This window comes from Lithobates pipiens, unplaced genomic scaffold (genome assembly GCF_037356315.1).
Source record: "Lithobates pipiens isolate NorthernLeopardFrog02 unplaced genomic scaffold, aLitPip1_a1.2 Scaffold_8, whole genome shotgun sequence".
In the NCBI taxonomy this organism is placed as follows: domain Eukaryota; kingdom Metazoa; phylum Chordata; class Amphibia; order Anura; family Ranidae; genus Lithobates; species Lithobates pipiens.
In genome coordinates, this window is record NW_027507903.1 from 157,231,937 (window position 1) to 157,253,713 (window position 21,777).

A 21,777-nucleotide genomic window follows, 5' to 3' on the forward strand; every position below is an offset into this window, starting at 1 on the left:
TATGGCTATTTCAATGGATTTGATATCATCATCCAGTTGTTATAAGCCCAAGCGGGACATTTGTTTTAGAAACTTAAAAAATATAAATCCTGAACTTTTGGCAATGGATTTTCAGCATCTATCTACACAATTTTGCTCTGTTGATGATGCGGTGGCTTATTATAATAGCCAGCTTAGCAGTCTGTTGGACTTTTATGCCCCACTTAAAACGAGAGCTGTTACTTTTACTCACTCAGCCCCGTGGTATACAGATGAGCTTCGTAAGATGAAGGCAGTGGGGCGGGTTCTTGAACGGCGTTTTCGAGCCTCTGGCCTCACTGTCCATAAACAAATTTACCGGGAGCATCAACATCTATATGCACAGTCCCTTAAGGAGGCTAGGTCGCAGTTCTATTCTAAAGTTATACGAAATAGTTCAGGAAATTCTAAGCAGCTCTTTTCAACTATAAATCAATTGCTTAAGCCAAATTCGCCATCGACTACTGCTATTTCGGAAGAGCGGTGTAATGAATTTATGGATTTTTTTAGATCCAAGATTGATCATATCCGTTCCTCTCTGTCTGGTCCTTTGGCTCAAACTGTCCATTTAAACTGTTTTGTGCCCCGACAAATGGATCATTTACCAGAGGTGTCGTTGGAAGAGGTACAGGGTATTGTTAAGCAAATGAAGCCCACAACCTGTTCCTTGGATCCTTTTCCAACTCCACTGGTAAAAACGTATGTTTCAGTTTTAAGTCCATTGATTACTGCTGTTGTTAATTACTCTTTTCGAACTGGCCATGTTCCTTCCATTTTAAAAAGTGCTGTTATTAGACCACTGCTTAAAAAATCCACTTTTGATCCGGAAGTCCTTTCTAATTATAGGCCTATTTCTAATCTTCCCTTTTTATCTAAGGTACTTGAGAAAGCAGTTGCAAGTCATCTTCAGGATCATCTCAAGCATAACAGCCTTTTTGAAAAATTTCAATCAGGCTTTCGTTTTGCTCATAGTACGGAGACCGCTCTTGTTCGGGTTACAAATGATCTTCTTATGTCATCTGATGCCGGTTCTCCGTCTTTACTTATTATGTTGGATTTGTCAGCTGCGTTCGACACTGTCGATCATGGCATTCTTTTAGATAGTCTTCGTTATAATGTTGGACTAAAAAATTTAGCCTTCAGTTGGTTCGAGTCATATCTTACGGATAGGATTGAACAAACTACATTGGGTCATTTTAAATCTAAACCGCATATGGTTACCTGCGGAGTTCCCCAAGGGTCAGTGCTTGGCCCGATTTTATTTATTCTATATCTTACTCCCTTGGGCCATATTATAAATCGTTATAATATTTCTTTCCATTGTTATGCTGATGATACACAGCTTTATGTAAAAGCTGCAGCTGAAACTCCTTCAGTGCAGTCACCCCTATCAGTCCTTACCGCCTGTCTGGAGGAGATAAAGGAGTGGATGGAACAACATTTCTTGCAACTAAATAGCTCCAAAACTGAGTTTATTATGATTGGAACATCTCACCAGATTAAATCATCGCTGATAACAAGTATTGCCTTTTCAGGCTCTAAAATTCCAGTTTCGTCTGTTGTCACTAATCTTGGTGTAAAAATGGATTCCCAACTCACTTTTGAAGCTCATATAAATCAAGTATGCAAGACTTCTTTCTACCACCTTCGTAATATCTCTAAACTTCGTCCTATCCTTTCTTTTTCCGATGCTGAAAGATTGATTCATGCCTTTGTCTCCTCCAGGCTGGATTATTGCAACGCACTTCTCATTGGGATTCCGAGAAAGAGCATGCAGAGGTTGCAATACGTTCAAAACTCTGCAGCGAGGATCCTAATGAGAGTGCGGAAGCATGAGCATATCACTCCAATTTTAAAATCTCTTCATTGGCTGCCGGTCTCTACAAGGATTGAGTATAAGGTCTCTCTTCTTGTGCATCAATGCATACATGGACAAGCTCCACCTTATCTTAAGGAACTTCTTAGATTGCAAAATCTACCGCGTTCTCTTCGCTCAACTAATTTGAATTGTTTAGAGGTTCCAAAAACGAGGTTGAAAACCATGGGAGATAGGGCCTTTTGTGCTGCTGCCCCACGTCTGTGGAATGCTTTGCCTGATAGTCTGAGGGTTTCTCAGTCTACTGAAAATTTTAAAAAGGGGTTGAAGACTTTTCTTTTTAGCAAATGTTTTGTAAATTAAGCGGTTTGTTTGTTTTTATTGTAATTATGTAGCACTTTGAGGTCTTTTGATGGAAAGTGCATTATAAATAAAATTTATTATTATTATTATTATAAAAGTGTTTGGGGACCTGGGTCCTGCCCCAGAATCAATGCAAAAAAAGTTTTCAAAACTGCCATTTTTTCAGGAGCAGTGATTTTAATAATGCTTAAAGTGAAACAATAAAAGTGTAATATTCCTTTAAATTTCATACCTGGGGGGGGGGGGGGTGTCTATAGTATTCCTGTAAGGGGGTGCATGTTTCCCATGTTTTGAACAGTCTGACAGCAAAATTACATTTTTAAAGGAAAAGAAGTCATTTAAAACTACTCATGGCTATAATGAATTGTCAGTCCGACAATACACATAAAAGTTCATTGATAAAAACAGCATGGAATTTCCCCACAGGGGAAGCCTAAACCAAAAGTTTGACTTGGTAATGGGGTACCCCTACCATTTCACAAACAAAGTGTCAAAAAGGTTAAAAAACACAAGAGACGGTTTTTGACAAGTCCTTTATTAATTTCTTCTTCCTTCCGCTTCTTCTTCCATCTTCTTTCTTCTGGTCTTCTTTCGGTGTTCTTCTTCTTCCTCCATCCTCTTCTTCTCCATCTTCTTCTTCATGTTTTTCCTCCGCTCTTCTCGTCCCTGTATCTTTTTGGTTTGGGGTTCCCCTGTGGGGAAATTCCATGCCGTTTTTATCAATGAACTTTTATGTGTATTGTGAGACCGACAATTCATTATAGCCGCGAGTAGTTTAAAATGAAGTTTTTTCCTTTAGAAATGTCATTTTGCTGACAGAATGTTCTAAACATGGGAAACATGCACCCTTTTACAGGCATACTATAGACACCCCCCAGGTACTAAATTTAAAGGAATATTATACTTTTATTGTTTCACTTTAAGCATTATTAAAATCACTGCTCCTGAAAAAAACTGCAGTTTTTAAAAGTTTTTTTTGCATTGATACATGTCCCCTGGGGCAGGACCCGGGTCCCCAAACACTTTTTATGACAATACCATGCATATAAGCCTTTAAAATGAGCACTTTTGATTATTCATGTTTGTGTCCCATAGACTTTAACGGTGTTTGCGTGTTCAAACAAATTTTTTGCCTGTTCGCATGTTCTGGATGCGGACTGAACCAGGGGGTGTTCGACTCATCCCTAGTCAGGAGTAAGTAACATACAGAGTGCAAAAGTAAGTCATTGCAGATGTTGGGGCGTAGCAATAGATGAACAGCCAGCTTGCCAGATTAGGCCAAATCCTCTGTTTACATATAAACACTTTTACTTGGTAAAGGGCCTGCTCTACTACTGAGGCTCCTCAGAAAGTGCATGATCTGCAATACAAATTATAGTGCTCCAGCTATGTACTGAAATAACACCGTTCCACTTGCTGAAAGATGTGAAGGAAAGTAGTATGTTCCATGTGTAGCGCCCTGCTCCCGATGAGCAGACGCTATTGCTTTTTTTTCTTAAATTTAATGATCTGAAGCTGTAGTTTGGCTCAGACTCATTTCTCTAAAGTTTTGGTTTCTGTACCAGTCCAGTTGGGTTGCACTGATTCCCAACTGACCGTAGGTGTCACTGTCACCGTCAGTGGGTCTGGAACAGCAGCAGGCTGGATGTATTGAATACCGCCTCTTGCTTGGAAATGATTCAGTGGGTGTGGTTTCCCTGCTGTGCATTCTGGGAGAGGGTATTTAAGGTACCGACGCCATTTTTCTGAGTTTGTCGTTTTTTGGGGTCCGTGAGCCCAACCCCAGGGCCCTCCTGACCTAGAGTCTCTGACGCATAGTCCTGCGCCTCGGGGTCTGCTGGCCCGAGGCTCTGCAACTGAGAGTGTAGGCCCAGGAATGTCTTGGGGCCTACTGATCCAGGGGTAGTCCTGTGCTGTCTCACCTGTGGGGAGAAGCCAAAGAAAGCTGAAGGATCCAAGGGAGGAAATTTCCAGTGGAGCACCGAGCGCAAAGCTGGTGTCTCTGGAAGAGCCTGGAAACTCAGTTTGAGGCTCAATATCCTTACAGTATCGCCGGGTCGGCTGAAAGAATCTGGTACTGTATGGTAGTTCTTCCTAAAAACTCTCAAGAATCTCTACGTTTAATTAACAAGTCTGTGGCAGAGACTTTGCTTGGCATATCATCGGCTGCTAGGTCAAGTGAGAGGGGCCTATCCGGTGACTGCTGGATCCAGTCTGTGGAGCTGTTTGTCCTCTGGATCTGACTGATACCTCTAACCCAAAATTACCAGGTGCCTGAACTCCCGCTTATCCTCTAACCCTCTATTGAAGGACTGTGTCTTGTGTCTTTCTTTGGTGTTACCCCTAAATAAGGACCACGTGTCTGATATATCTTCATTTGGGCTACTTTCCACGGGACCCCCCTAGGATGAGGAGGTGAGCAGAGGAGGTAATGGTAAGCCCGAATAAAACCAGCAGCTCCTTTGGGGGTTAGTGCTACACATACATTTTAATAACAACCTGGGCACATGAATCTTGATAATACACACATGTAGTATGTATTGGTGATGATCCCCAGCGACTGTTTCAGAGATAAATGATATACACACAATTGAGGCAGGAAACACTGAAAGCACAGGGAAGATGGAGGTTGATCAGGACAGCAATATAACACAGAGCTAAAGAGTGTCCCTCTACTCCTATACACCCTCCCTTTATGTCAGCCACTCATCTGCTATGACTGTCCAGGTGCCCTTTATAGGGAAAATCACTCTCAAAAGACCACATCCACAGTCTGGGACCACAAGTTCTCAGTTTACCTGAAGGGATCAAATGGCCACTGTGAGCAACACGGGAAGAACAATTTAGCATACAGCTGTACAGCTAATCAGAAGGTAAATAGTAAAAGCAGCACAGCCAATCAAAAACAGGGAGAAGGTAATCATCTTTCTAAAGCTGCAAAGGGATGGCAGAGCAAGGCCTTGAAAAATACAGGACAAACTGTATTGTGTATTTAATCTATATGTGGCAGAGCATTTTACTTAGAGAACCGGAATGATATGGTATTATATCTGGTATGGCAACCCTAGCTGTGCTAGTCTACAACATTCTTATGTATAATCATATATTTAAAAAATACATTTTAGTGTGGTATAGAAGGGTCACAAGTTTTTTGTTTTTTTTTATTGCTGCCATTGCCCTCATAAGGGGAAATTTATCTACAAATCCTGCTTTACTAACAAGAAAGGAATAGGGGGGGGGGGTTCTCTTGAACAAGACTACAGACAATAATACAACTATGATTGAGACTCAAATGCTCACTATATCCAAAAAAAAAAAAAAAAAGTATACCTTTCCAAAGGAAACTTGTACTTCAAAAAAAGTAGTCATTGGAGGGCTTCCACTAAAAATGCCTGCTTGTTGCCTTCCCTTGGTTCAGTACATTTGTTGAAGCTATGTTGCATTCCTTGTCTAGGCATATGTGTGGAGTTTGAGAGCAAGGCAATGCAAAAAGGAAGAGTTACATTAACCTACCAATAAACTTTAATAACCATAATGAGACAACTGAAAGATAACTTAAACTCTGATTTAAGTTAACAGATCTGATTTAAGTTATCAGTTACATTCACTCTCTCTTTTAGTATATGAGGCAAAGCTTTTATAGAAGTTGAAGAGCAGAAAGATTTACTCAAGTTACTAGGCGGCCAAGATAACGACACATGTCTTTGACACCCCTTAGCTGTGGACATTCAATGGATAAAATAAATATTTTTCATGGGCTCTACTTAGTAATACACAGTCCATATTACAGCAGACATAGTGCTGTTACCAAACTTAGTTTGATAAACTCAAACAGCACCAGATAAAATTAAAATAGTTTTGTGATCTCCACACAGTGAAAACAACCTTTAGTTTGATCCCTTTTACTGCTACATTACTCAGGTCATCAATTACCCACTTGTGGCTTTAAATATTATGTGATTCTCTGTAATAATACATTTTCTGATACTTAAGGGCTCAATAATTTTTTTAATGATTTTTAAGTGTTTCTTTCCATCATGACTTTATTGGCTATTTATTAGCATTTGTTTTTATAGAATTAGAATTATGTACTTCCCACGTAAATATACGTTTTTACTGCTTTATTATAGTGGTTATAAACCCTTAAGCCGCGTACACACGGGCGGACTGTCTGGCCAACTTAGTCCGTCAGACAATCCGACGGACAGTCCGTCATACTTTCGAATGAACGGACTTGACCACACACGGATAGCCAAACAGTCCGTTGAAAGCTTGCGCGATGACGTATACAGCACATACGACGGGACTAGAAATAGGAAGTCCAATACACAGCAATGCAACCTTCCGCTGTGTAAATCCTTTCTGAGCATGCGCCATTCTTAGTTCGTCCAACTAGCCTACTCACGAGCGGATTGTCCGCTGAAACCAAAGTATGAAGGACAATATTACGGAAATTCCGAAATACTTAGTCCGCCAGACTGCACGCTGAAAAAGTCCGCTGAAGCCCACACACGAGCGGACTGTCCGCTGAAATGTGTTTCGACGGACTAAGTTGGCCAGACAGTCCGCCCGTGTGTACGCGGCTTTACACATACCCATTGAAGTAACTAGCCTCTCTGATACACATAGATGCAAACAAACTACAAAAGTTGTACCCTTTTTATCTATACTCGTCTCCTTTATGCTCTGCAGCATTCTAAAACACACAGTTCAAGGGCTTTTTCTCAATTTCTGGAGCTTGGTGGTCGGGAATCTGATGTCACACACTGCACAAAATAGTGAGGAGAGTCCAATGTGCAATCTGAGAGCTGAGTGGAGGGAAAGGCAAGCCCCCTCTAATCTCTCTTATAGGAAACCATAGACAGCTGAGGTTGACAATTGTGTGCTGGGGGGATAGGGACAGGGTTTTCTCTTTAGATCATAGGTGAAGAACCTGTGGCCCTCCAGATGTTGCAGAACTACAAGTCTCATGAGATTTTACAAGGCTGACAGTTACAAGCATAACTCGCCAAGGACAGGGTAATGATAGAACTTGTAGTTTTGCAAAAATTGGAGGGCCACAGGTTGGGCACCATGTTCTAGATTGTCTGGTGTAAATATAAACAGTTGAAAGTGGCTACAAGAAAAACAGAAATGGAAGGCGCGCACACCTAGCACACTTTCCAAATCCATTTTTCTTGTTCCTTTCAGATTACCCCATCTGAGGAAGGCAGCATCCATCTAGTTATGGGATACCATACAGGGCTCAAGTCCTGCGGGAACACGTGGGAATGGAGTTCCTGTACTTTTTCCACAACTGGAACTCAGTTCCCGTTAGCAGCCCTGTCCTGAAAGACTTTGAAGTATGCGAGCTGTGTGGCAGGTGCTACACCAGCAGCTGACGACAAAGCTCGCAATAGTAAGTGCTGCACACCTGACCATTCAGGCATTGCCAGTAGGGGGCCCCATGACAGCTTCTGCTTCGATCTACCTGTCAATCACAGCTAGCTGACGGGTAGATCAAGTCCCTGCTGCTAAGAGATTGTATTTAGTCAGACCTCTCGTGATGCGCTCCTCCCCGCTGGCACATCCGGATTTTCTGTCTCCTCATCTTCCCCCCCTCCCCAGTCTCCTGCATGCTTGCTCTGTGTGTCCCGCTGAATCAGTGCCATATGATGAGAGAACCCAGAGGAGGAGCACAGTTATTCTGCTCACAGGACATGCAGGGAGAGAGGTGAGCTGTGGGAGGAACATCAGTTTGGGGGTAAGCTGAGCACAATACCTGGCAAAGTTTAATGCCAGGAGGGAAGTTTATGTGGAAATATGTGAAGGGTTGGAATAGCAGCGAGTGTGTGTTGGAGCCCTGCAGGGTTTGCAGCCCCCCAAGCTAACATACATCTCCTAAGCAGGAACACATCACTATCTCCCCAAGTATTCTGTCCAGATAATGTGCAGTTAGTTTATGACCTTTCCGTTTAACCCTGTGTTATCCAAACTCTGTTCAATGAAAAGTGCAAACTCACCACATAAACACTCTATATACAAAATAACATTCCCAATATAGATCAGAACATGATGTTCACATTTGCATGGAAACACAATTGAATGATTGCTCATTATTCAGAGAATTACCATATTTATGTTTATTGAGGATTGTTTTTTTTATGTAATAACAGTTAAGTTTCATACACACAATACGAAAACTGGATGAAAAATACCACTTTTGAAGCGTTCGTGCATATGAGCGTATCATTTTTTTTTTTTTTTTTGGTGGGCGAGTGGATCTTGGGTGGGAGTTCCCACACTTTTTTCCCCATTTTACCACCATTTTATCTGACATGTGTTACTCCACACCTTGGAAGACCTATTAGCGCTGGAAGTGACTGTGTTAGTTGAAAGTGGCTTATGCAGATAGCAGAGAAAGGAAACAGCAGAGAGGAATGATACTAGGGGGTTTATTTACCAAAGGCAAATCCACTTTGCACTGAAAGTGCACTTGGAAGTAAAGTCGCTGTAGATCTGAGGGGGACATGCAAGGAAAATAAAAAACAGCATTTTAGCTTGCACATGATTTGGATGATAAAAACACATTTCAGATCTACCCATTAGATTTAGAGCGACTGCACTTCCAAGTGCACTTTCAGTGCAAAGTGGATTTACCTCTCATAAATAACCCCCTAGATGCTTTGGATTGAGACAAATACACACTATGGATGGATAAACTGTGTTCATTTTTAATTTCAGAGGTTTACAACCATTTTAACCTTCATTATATTCCTTCTCTTTAGTGCGCCATGCATGTTATTGAAGGGTGATTTTGTGTTCTTCTTTTGGGATGTGTAAGTGTGGTGTGATCTGAATAGTGTAAGTTGTGTGTTCCTGAGTTCTACACACAATAAAACTGGAATCTCTAATTTTGTGTGTCTTTTGTCCATAGGGGAGCATTCTCGGAAGTGGTGTTAGCCCAAGACAAGGTGACTGGTAAACTTTTTGCAGTGAAGTGCATCCCGAAGAAAGCTCTAAAAGGGAAGGAAAGCAGCATAGAAAATGAAATTGCTGTTTTAAAGAAGTAAGTACCAATGACTTGAGAAAGCATTAACCGATAACAAGTGGTATAAATCTGTGTGACAAAAACGTATTGGACAACCTTTATAACAGCCAACAGGCACCCCCACAATCAACCAGTGTGGCACACCGAAAGTGGATGTCCCTACCAATTAACTTAAAGTGGAACTAAATCCTCCTATCCTTTATAGCCAAGGAAGCAGCCATCGCAGATTCTGTTTGGTCTGCAGTTGCCATAATACTGCAAATGTGATCAGTTATGACACCAGTCAATTTAGTTGAGAGCACAAGCAATTGTTTCAGTTATCATTTACCGCATGTCTCTGTTTTGGGAAACAGTTAAAATCAATGTATTTAGTTCTGATTAAAAGCAGAAACTAAACCCACCAATTTAACTGTTTCCCAAAACAGTTACATTCAAGGCATGCCTTGATTGATAACTGTCACAATTGCTAGTGTGATTAGTGTAAGCTCTCAGCTGAACTGTCAAGCCAACAATTGGCTGGTGTCACAGATGATCACATGTGCAGCATCTTAGCAACTGCAGATCAAACAGAGGAAAATATGGGAGCTTCCTTGGCTGTAAAGGATTGTACAGTTTAGTTCCACTTTAAAACAGTACAAGGACACTGTCTGCAAATAAATGAGTTGCAGGAGATGACACCATAGCTATGCTGATCTAATAGACTTCAGCTTCTGCATATTGTTAACGCTAATGAAAAAATAAGGTGTTCTTACTTATGTTAGCATACTTTACTTAAACCAACCATTTAGTTTTTTCTCATTTTTTTAATTCAGTTTTTTTGGTTGGTATTCATTTTAGCAGATCTCCCATAATGTCACTTAACACTAATGCTGTTGGATGTGTGTAATAGTAATCAGAAGTTGTCAATCAGGACACAGTATTCATTACTAAAGTCATTCTAAACTGGTGCAGGCTGACTTCTGAATAGCAGTATAGATTTCACCGTTGCATTTTACACTATAAAATAGGCCCCAGTGGATAAATGCCAATGAATGAACAGGCAGCGTCAATACCAAGCTGCCAGTTTCCCAATTTAATGTACAATGATTTTCAGCTTTACTTTATCAGGAATCAGTAAAATGTCTCATGTATAAGACCCCCTACACCGAAAATCTGCTTTTCTGGCTTGACGCTTAGAGTTTCAAGCTGTTTTATACAAGTGTGGCTAGCCAGCACACATATGCTTAAGTGGATTTATGTAGAAAGAGAAAACAAGTACAGATCTGATATGATGTGAGAGCTTATGTAAATATCTTGTTCCAGAATCTCCCAATACAGCAGATGCTAAAGCATGATTTGAGTGTGAATGTACGTGACTTTTTATCTCTTCTGCCATTTCAGATTTGATGAGAACTTATGTTTTACATGGCATGACCATCTTATTAATTTGAATTGCATGAATATTCTGCTATTAATAAGCAACATTAGTATTGGAGGCCTTCTGTTTCATGTTTGCATACAACATTTAAAGCAATTACATTACACTTTTGCAGACCTTTTTAATCATGCATCCTTATATGTTTAAACTACTAATAATCAGCTTTTGTATGGATTAAGACCAACTCAAAAGGCTGATCAATTTTTGATAATATAGCGAGCAGATTGGTGGGTCACCTGTCAGCTTGTATAATCATCTTATGGTTGTTTCCGTTGTACCTGGCTGAAAAAGAAATTGAGGATGAGCACTCATTAGCTGCCAAAGTATTTGGCTAGAAATGTTTTGGTTTAGTGGCCAAATTTGGTGACATGTAGACACTGGAATCGCTAATTACACCTGCTTTATCCAAACATATCCTCATGGAGGAAGATATTCAGCTAAATTACATTTCTTTTTCTGTATCTTTTTCTTTGCATTTTTGATTTTTGGCAACATTGTATTTTAGAACCCGCAGAATTTGGTGAAGGATTTCTACTGCCTTTGAAAAGTAGAGCTTTCTTTACCTTTTGTTCTTCAGAGGAAAGGAAACAGAATTCTCTGCCTGTGTTCCCACTACATAGATTCACCCTCTATATCTGTCCTGGTGACCATCATCTCCAAAACAGAATGAGAAATCTTAAAGGGGTACCAAAAGCAAGACGTTCTTTACCTTAATGCATTCCCTGCATTAAGGTAAAAAATATCTCAGTAAGTGAATTGCTCCCTCAACACCCTATATAAATTTTTTAACAAAAAGTATTTTATTTTTCATTGAAACAAAAAATAAAACAGGTACAAACATTACGCAATGGTCATGGTCACAACATTCATAGATAGCAATGTAAATGGTACATAATGATCAATATTGAGGGGAGGAGGTGAATACTGTGGTCTACATTCATCATTACAGTTTCATCTAATACCTAAGATTATCTCTAACTCCGTTCAGAGAGGCCCACAGATATGTAAAACACCGTAAACGGAACTGTGGGTAATGGGTATGAAAGGTTCACATCTGCCGGTGAGTCATCAGTCACCCATATGTGGGCCAGTAGGTATCAGGCCCAGGGGTCTGGGGGGGTTATCCCTAATAGAGTATTGGCGAAGACAGTATAATTTCCATTTATAGATGCCTCGGTATGTTTGGCCGAATAGTTCTATAACCGTTGTTATCCTTTGGCTCCAATTCCTACTCCAAGGCCAGCTGCTCCTCACGAACCCATGGGTCCCATATCTTAGAAAAAAAATTTGGGCAGTTGCGACCTAGGCAAGTCAATTTGCACAACGGGAAGGCCTTGTTTATGAGGGTTCTCCATAGCCGTATTTTCAACGGGGTGGTTCCCTTCCATTGTTGCAGAATCACCTTTCTGGTGTAAAAGGCTGCATAGAATACAAATAGTTTCTTAGATTGGGGAGCTTCCAATGTGTCTACTATCCTGAGCAACAGCGATATCGGGTCACATGGAACTTTTAATTTGCTGACTGAGTTAATAACATTGATTACTCCCCCCCAGAAAGTCTGTATATGCCTCCTTAATAACTCCTTATATACTTACCTGAGTCCCGTATGGATCCAGCGCTGTGCATGTCTGCAACCAGCGATGCTCTCTCCCCCTCTTCACACAGGCACGGAGACAGCAGCTATTGGCTCCTGCTGCTGTCAATCAAATCCTGTGAAAGAGGAGCAGGGGGCAGGGTTGAGCCGTGATGTGTGTGTGTCTATAGACACACACAACCCGACTCAGAAGTGCACCTGCAGATGTGCCCCTTAGGAAGCGACATCCTATGGTGGCATATGAATAAGAGGAGGAACCTAGATCTCTGGCGGGGGACTCCAAAATAGGAGGATCAGGACTGCTCTGTGCAATACCATTGCACAGAGCAGGTAAGTATAATATGTTTGTTATTTTAGGGGAAAAAAAAGGAATAAGTTATAACCACTTTAAACTTTTTATTTGTCACCAGACCTATAGGTGAGGGGAAATCTTCTAATGGGTACACCTGCTCCGGTGACATCTATCTGAGAAGGGATTTACTCTCACTTTGTGGAGATTTCCTCTCATTCTCTTTCTTTCTTTGTAGCAGACTTTGATAGAATAATACATTTTTTCCTGTTCAGCTTGTGTCATCTTTCTTTATTAAGGGGGCACTAAACAATTTCCCTATTTTTCAAAAAGAACCCATACACATGCACAACTTAATGGCCCTGTAATTTATTTTTCATGTATTGTTGTGTTTTTCTGCCTCCTTGTAAGATCCTCTAAGAGCTCCTGAAGCTCTCCTCTTTCCCCTTACTTTCTTTTGTTTGAAACAAGCAGGACATATTAGTTGCGGTTATGTGCACTGCACTATTCACACTACAATTTCCATAGTCCATCTAGGGAGTGAGAGAGTGTGTGGCTATGCTTGGTGGTTAAGATGGGCCATGGAGAAAGAACGTATCTACCCTCTAACAGGAATTTGGATCAGAGCAGAAAAAAAGGAATTTGGGGAGATGGGGGGAGGTTAAAAAAAAAAGGAAACGTTCATACTCACCTATGAGACTACAGCACTGATCCAATGCTGCAGCTGTCCCCTGCTGTCTCTATCACCAAAAACTGAGTGATCACCTGACCACTGATCACTCAGTTCTTGATCTGCAGTGAGTAGAGAGCTGGTAACTGTCAGTCACTGCACTCTGCTGTGCCTGTCCAGTGCTCACCGGATCACCTGGCTGTGGGGGCAAACCTGTCCGGCTCAGGCTCTTAATAGCATTCTGAGAGGCTGAGCCAGCTTCCAGTCAGGCGTCCAGACTGATGCTGACATTATTGCTGGGATTTCTGCAGAGCTTAGACTGGCTTTGTGATGTCAGCAGACTTTAGCTTTAGCTGACACTGGGTCGTAGGAGTGCAGAAATAAGTGCACTCGTGTGACCCGCAGAAGTATAGCCAAAATAGCTGTGGCTATACTTCTTCAAGGATACATACTTAAATAGAATATATTTTTAAACCATAATTTAGTGTCACTTTAAGCTCTTTTGTAAGGTCTTTTCTAAAAGTATCTGTGCCTACGGTGTTCCCAGCACTGGACCAGGCTTGGGTGCTAAAGCATCTCAGAAAACATATGTTCTAATAAAACCTTTTTGATTGGTGGACACTACTGTCCAATGTATCTTCATGCAAAAAGCATGTATTGAGATTTTCTGTTCATTGGTGTCTTAAAGTGCAGTTTTGTTAAAAAGTAGCATTTATTAAGCATACCATTCCGATTTTAGTTCATACAGTCTACAGTATTTTCTTTAGCACCAAGCTTATGGAATATAAACTATACATTCCAGAGCTGTCATTTGAGTGTACTGGGATCAGAGAGCACAGGGAAGATATTACTTTCATCTTGGATATTATTAATATGAACATTAAAATTGGCAATTGGTCATGCTGCTATAATGGTATTTTAAGTAAATAAAAGGCACACACATAAAACCCAAACCTCTCCGCTATATTAGCAGTTGGTGCTCTGAAATTAATGGTAGTATGCTATAAAAAATGCTTATAAGGGAGAATTATAAAGTTAAACATAAAGTGGTATTAAACCCAAAAATGGAATCCTTAAACATGGTGGCTGCATTAGTTTTTTCTTCTTTTTTTTCAGCTCAACTGCCCGCACCGATCGTCCCGAGCTGTCCCCTGTGTCCTCCTCTGGCTCCCCGGGTCCTGCTCTTCTGTGCTCCCTCCCCCCCTCGTCCTGGATCTGGCAGGATGGAGAGCGGACGTAGGAGCCGGTAAATCTGTCATTTACCGGCTCCTTCCTTTTCTGAACTCGCAGAGTTAGTGATCACCGACTCTGTTCATTCATAGCTATCACTGAGCATCGTAAACTATGTTTGCGATGTTTCAGTTTATGAATGGACAATAGCCTCTGTCTCCTGTCCATTCATCTGCAGTGCAGCTGAAGCTTGCTGATAGAGGGACTAGGGAATTTCTGTCCTCTGTCCCTTTCCCTATCTCAAAGGAGAGATGGCAGGGGTCTGTTTAGACCCCTGATACCTCACCAAAGCCCCCCTAAAAAAGAAGAAAGCATTGTAAACAACAAAAAAAAAATATATATATAAATTGTAAAAAAAAAAAAAATTGTAAAAAAAAAAATTTAAATAAAAAAACTACTGACCTAGTCCACGCCTCAATTCCCATCAGTGCTGCATATTAGTGCCATTGTTACAAGACATAAAAAAAAAGTATCTGTAATTGGTATCAGCAAGTACTTAAAACAAAAAGTATCGGTACTTGTGATCGGTCTTAAAAAAAAGTGGTATCAGTGCAACCCTAGTTTGTAATAATAATATTGAAGATGAAAGTAATATCTTTCTTGTACTCTCTGATCCCATACACACTTCCTGTCATAGGGTATTTCCAGTCGGGATGGGGGAACAACAAATATCTTTGTAATAGTAGGCACAGCAGTTTGGGACTTTAAATGAGGCACGGGTTAGCGCCTCCATCCCGGTATTTAGCACAATAAGGAGGGAAAAAAGTGGGACTTTAAAATGAAGCGGCTGAAGTGTGAGGGTCAGAAAAAGGTAATTTAATTGAATCCATAATATATGATACAAAGTAAATTCATATATATACATACATACATGTGCCATTGTTGGGCACAAAATGTGTTATATGAAGACATCAAGGTGTATGTAAAGACACATAAAGTCAAAAAACATATATGAACAGTAAATAGTATGTGGAGCAACAGCATAGCCTAAAAATGCCTCAGGGCGACATATCCGGTACCTGTGTTTGTAATCACATAATGTAAACATAAATGTACTGAATTAATATTAAAAATTAAAAGTAACGTCGAGCCGTAGTAATTATCACTGTAGCATCAAATGTAGCTCTACGCGTTTCGTGGATGTATTCTCCACTCATCAGGAGCAGATGCGACAGATACCTGTAAAATATATAGATATGGTAAACCACACTCTGTATAGAGGGGAATAGGTACAGTGCATAGAGTGCTTTCAAAAGAGATTGACTAAGCATATCTACCATCCCCGGCAGCGAACACTGCGCCTCCGACGCACCACGGACCAGTTGCTGTTTGCTGTGTTCGCTGCCGGGGATGGTAGATATGCTTAGTCAATCTCTTTTGAAAGCACTCTATGCACTGTACCTATTCCCCTCTATACAGAGTGTGGTTTACCATATCTATATATTTTACAGGTATCTGTCGCATCTGCTCCTGATGAGTGGAGAATACATCCACGAAACGCGTAGAGCTACATTTGATGCTACAGTGATAATTACTACGGCTCGACGTTACTTTTAATTTTTAATATTAATTCAGTACATTTATGTTTACATTATGTGATTACAAACACAGGTACCGGATATGTCGCCCTGAGGCATTTTTAGGCTATGCTGTTGCTCCACATACTATTTACTGTTCATATATGTTTTTTGACTTTATGTGTCTTTACATACACCTTGATGTCTTCATATAACACATTTTGTGCCCAACAATGGCACATGTATGTATGTATATATATGAATTTACTTTGTATCATATATTATGGATTCAATTAAATTACCTTTTTCTGACCCTCACACTTCAGCCGCTTCATTTTAAAGTCCCACTTTTTTCCCTCCTTATTGCAACAAATATCTTTGGACAGCAATTTTGTCAATATGGGGAGAGTGTAGTGTAATGCCGCGTACACACAGTCGAACTTAGTCCGTTGAAACACATTTCAGCGGACAATCCGCTCGTGTGTGGGCTTCAGCAGATTTTTTCAGCGTGCAGTCCGGAGTACTAAGAATTTTGTTTTTTCCAAAAATCCATCCGTCGTACTTTGGTTTCAGCGGACAATCCGCTCGTCAGTATGCTAGTTCGACGGACTAAGAATGGCGCATGCCCAGAAAGGATTTACACGGCGGAAGGGTGCTTTGCTGTGTCTTGGACTTCCTATTTCTAGTCCCGTCGTACGTGCTGTACACGTCATCGCGCAAGCTTTCGACGGACTGTTTGTGTATCCGTGTGTGGTCAAGTCCGTTCAGTGGAAACTACGACTGGTTGTCCGTCGGATTGTATGACGGACTAAGTACGCCATACAATCCGCTCGTGTGTACGCGGCATTAGATTCACTAGTACAGTGGTCATCAACCCTGTCCTCAGGGCCTGCTAACAGGCCAGGTTTTATGTATTACCTTGGGGAAATGCAGACTAGAATACTGCAATTACTGGGCAGCAAATGATATCACCTGTGATGTATTTCAGTTATCTTGCAAACCTGGCCTGTTAGTGGGCCCTGAGGACAGGGTTGATGACCACTGCACTAGTAGATATAGATGGACTTTACAAAAGTGAAAATTAAGGCCAGACTACAGCTAACACTTTTTAAGCATTTTTTCCAATTGGGATAAAGGTTTTAAATTCTTGAATGAAAGCTGACCAGTGTAAGCACCTCTGTCAGTGGCAAATGGTTTGTCTCAAGCCTTTAACTGCCACTTTTGCTGGACAGTTTGGCCTGTTAAAGTATATTGAAAAATAACAGACTTACTGGCTGCTTCAACAGGTGAAAATAAAGGAAAACAAATACTAAAAAAAGAAAACAAATGCAACCACCACATCTAAGAACTAGTAAACTGCAGTATGCCAAATGTTTGTTTTTGGGCTTATTAATGCTTTAATCCAAATACATAGTTGAAATACATATATGTGAATTGTCCTGCCTACCAAAGAAATTGTAATATTGCTCAGCCAGACTTGTGAGCCAGAGAGCCCTGCCAAACAAGTGCAGTCAGATTGATTAAAGTCAGTACTCTGCTTTCTCTACTCTTGTCTCCTGCCAGCAAGCATTCAGTATTACAAAGACAGACCTCTGCAATGCAGTACAGCCTGATTGGCCTACTGTGCTACAGCTTCCAATCCCAATTTAGGTTCCCTTATGCATTGAATTGCAATGTCAATTTTAATAAAATGGCAAATTCATATACATAACTATATTAAATTGTGATTTGTTCAGCTTTAACTCAACTTTAACTTAAGGATTTAGTCTTTTTGAAAAATGCATTCAGGTGCAGTGAAATAACTGATATATCTATATATACAGTAACTGTTATTGAAGAAGGGAGACTGTACATGAGAATGTACACTAGGCTCCATTCGCACCTGGACGATGTGAATTGCGGACGGAATCGCTGCGATTCTGCTTGCGATTTAGAATCGTGGCAAAACGCTTGCCACGTTTGCGATGCCATTATTTCTCAAGGGAACCCTAAACGCAGGGCGATTTTGCTGTGATTACCGCACGACCAATTGCGGCAAAGTCGAGCAAACCAAATCGCAGGACGTGTCACCCAAAAGAAGTTTGTGTTCCGCAATTTTGTTTTGCGATTTCTTTTGCAACCTTTTGTGGCACATTGAGAAATAATGGCATCGCAAACACTTCCCGTGTCAGTTGTGGACCAGCGTTTATGCTTCAAAAATTATAACTTCTTAAGCCTCCTGGCCAGCAATTGCAAATGTTTTGATATCACACAGCCATTTAATTTTGCGTGGACTCTCTGGCTCCAACAGAAAACCCAAATCTAGCGCTCTCCCTGAACTGAAGTCCCACTTTTTATTAGGGAATTGTGGCTTCTCAGCAAGGTGTAATAGCGGACATGCAAACTTTAATCTAAGGAAACATTACAGTCTGGGCACCACATACACCACATCCAGTATTACCCCTTGCATCCTCCAAGGCCTTGAGGCTAACGGTTCCTTAAAGTGTAACTAAACCCAGTAATATGAAAATGGTTAGTCTGCCCTCCGCCGCCCCCCCCCCCCCCCACAGTGCCCACAGCTTATAAATCGTATTTTTACATTAAAATACTGCCACTATATACCTTTTTGGATGATCTGTATACCACGATTACATGATAAACTGCACAATTTCTCCAGTGCTGAGAGTTCAGATAGGAGTAGTTTTCCACTACAGCCTGTATACACATGTGTGATGTCAACATAACAAAGACTTTAGCCTCTTCCAGTCTGAGGACTTCTAAGGCCAAAGATAGCTGACATTCTTCTGTAAGTAGTGGGTTGTGAGGCATAGTGGGTGCAAGGTGTAAGTTGGGCGCCAGACACTTCTTGAAAAGAGATGTTTATTTCTTTTACAGTCTTTGCTTTTATGAGGAAAAGAGGGTTAGGGCCAGGACACCCTTAAGCAGGTGCAATTTAAATTGGCAGACTACAAGACTTCAATAGGGGGACAGCCATACAGGGAAAGGCCCCTGCATGGTGCCAAATCTGCATGTGCAGGATTGCTGTCTCCTATGGTAACAGTCTTTAACAGTTCCTAACACAAACTGTAACAGTCCTCTCAACTTCACTGCAACTTCTACTTGTAGTTCTTCAGCCCCTGGAGCTCCTCAAAGCTTTGCGGTTGTATCTCTCTCAAGCGTCTCCCATGCTTGCCAGCTGAGTCCCTAGCTTGGCACTACAGATACTTCTCAAGCTTCACCCTTAATAACCGGCTCGGTCCCTGGCTTGACTCACAAGGCTGCTCTGCAAGCATCGCCTCCATTAGTTGGGTCCCTGACTTGATCAATGCTTGAAGTTTCCTGATTCTCCCCCGTGCCCGTTCGGTGAGAATGCTGCTCCAGTACTTGCTTCAGTTACTCACTGTGGTCCCTAATAAAGGTGGTTGGTCCCTTAGTGGCGACAGCTTCCCTTCTACCTCCGACCACGACAGTCAGAACTGTCACTTCTGGTTGGACTGCAAATCCCAACCCTACGCTGCCCTCTTACTTCTGGATAGGCACTCACACAGCCTGGTAGCCAGATGCCCCAGGGATAAGCCCAATTTCTGGCTTAACAGCCTGAGGTATACGACACACACATCCACCTAGACAGCCATTCAGGTGGCACAGATCCTAGATCACCTGACCACCCCTATATATAGGCTCTCCCAGCAAGCCAACGGATTCAAGAAAACCCCTGCCCATTAGCTGAGTTATCCTATATACCAATAACCTGACCTTTAGTTTTCCTTCTCATATCTAGTACCACCAAGTGCCCGGCCACCTAGCGGTAGAAGAGAAAAGCACAACAAAGCCAAACTTAGGGAGAAATCAGGGGATCTCTAACAATTGACTAAGGTAACTACTCCTGGCAAGTAAGTCTGTGAGGAGCATCCCTGACTAAACCCCAGGGTGCTACATCAATATCATGTGACCTGGCTAGCTCTGAGAACAAGCAAATGTTCTCTCCACCATAAAAGACACAACTGAGCATGTGCAGGTCGGCTACCATGCTTGTGTTAGCTGGCCTTTCCCAGATAGACAGTGCAGGGAGGGGAGGATCGTCATTTTTACACAATGCAGAGGATTAACCCCTTAAGTTCCACCGTGAGTATAACAAGCTTGCTATGCTGCATATACAGACTGATTTTACTGTTGTGGGTTTAGTAACACTTTTAGCCCTTGTACACACGGTCGGAGAATCCGTCGGAATGTGTCCTATCGGACCGTGTTGTCAGATAATCCGACTATGTGTGGTATGCATCAGACTGTTTCCGTCGGAATATCCGTCGGACCAAATTTTCCAACATGTTGGAAATATTTTCCGACCAACTGGTCCGATAGGACATACTCTGATCATGTGTAGAGAATTTCGATCGGACAAAGTGCCACGCATGCTCAGATCAAATTCCTACATCAAAGCTATTGGCTACTAGCCTGAACGTAGTCCCATCGTAACGAAATTACGTCTTCACGTTCTGAAAGATCAGATTTTTCAACAACTTTGTCCGACCGTGTGTATGCAACAGTTTCGGACAAGATCCGACGGACAAAATCCGATGGGCAAAATCCGACGGATTTGGTTGTCGAAATGTCCGACCGTGTGTACAGGGGCTAAGACTGAGCTCACATGGTGCTAGATGCACCCAACAAATGTGTTTTGAAGGCTTTGTGGAACCCATGCTGTCAAAACTCTCCTGCTGAGAAGCAATGAAAACCAATGAAATGGCACCAATTGAATGCTGCATGCAATGGTAAGGTCAAAATGTTACAATGCAAAGGCTGAAAAATAGGGACGTCATTAGTATAAGCCATTTTGATAAGCTCATTGTACTCTTGTAGGTTCTGTAGAATTGCTGAAAACGAGTTTGGGTTTGCAGTCCGAGTGAATGTTGCCTATATCTAGCATTAATGTGATAATCTTATACTGTAAAAAAAATAAATGATTCATTGTTAAAGTTTAACAATCTGGAAAGGCATTGTCTAGAGACTGTAAATGTAATTATCAAGATCAAAAAACCCTCAGGGCTTTATTAGTAATTAAAAGCTGATTGCAAAAGCGGCTGTTTAATACTCACTGTAAACTAGTATGATTACACATAGCTTTATGACTTTACAACATCTGCATAAAAATAACATTAGAATCACAATTTACCAGTGCATAGATTGCATAGTGCCTTAGTATTTTTGTTATTTTTTACCATATTTCTTTAATTAGGAGGCTATTTTGCAACTTTAAAATGCAGAGTGAGGGGGGCACTATGCTACATAAACAGTATGGCGCCAATGCCCAGGATAATAAGATTTTGGATTCTTATTTGTTCTGTTACATGGTGCGTATTACTAGTTCATCAGAAATGGCACTTTTTTTATTTATAAATTTGATAGCGAAATCCCCAACCACCTAAAAAGACTAGTATCATGTATTTTCAGTGGCTAGAATTGCACAATGAGTTGGAACCAGTTGGTGGCGCCTTTTGAGGATGTCAAACAAAAGCTAAATGTTATTATGATCAATGAAAAACTGTGTATATACTCAATAATACCCAAGCCAAATGTGATAACATGTGGGATCTATGGATACGGAATCAGTAGACTAGCGAAACCTCAGGAACACCAATTTTGCTTACCATTACCTACACCTTCTTTCTTCCACTTGTTTTCTACCTCCTTCCTTTCCTTCTTCTCACGTCTTTAATATGCTGTGATTTCAACTGTTATGCTGCGTACACACGATCAGAAATTCGGCCAGCAAAAGACCAATGAGAGCTTTTGGTTGGAAAATGCGATCATGTGTATGCTCCATCTGACTTTTGCTGGCCGATTGAGATTGAGA

General features: G+C 41.2%; 1 protein-coding gene across 1 annotated transcript in view; it reads left to right on the forward strand.

Annotated features, from left to right (window-relative positions):
- The window catches only part of CAMK1D (calcium/calmodulin dependent protein kinase ID), a 384,454-nt gene that overhangs the window by 171,924 nt on the left and 190,753 nt on the right, over positions 1-21,777 (forward strand). The window contains exon 2 of the mRNA XM_077469551.1: positions 9,114-9,245. Coding sequence (XP_077325677.1) covers positions 9,114-9,245 — 132 coding nt within the window. The remainder of the gene's footprint in view (positions 1-9,113; positions 9,246-21,777) is intronic.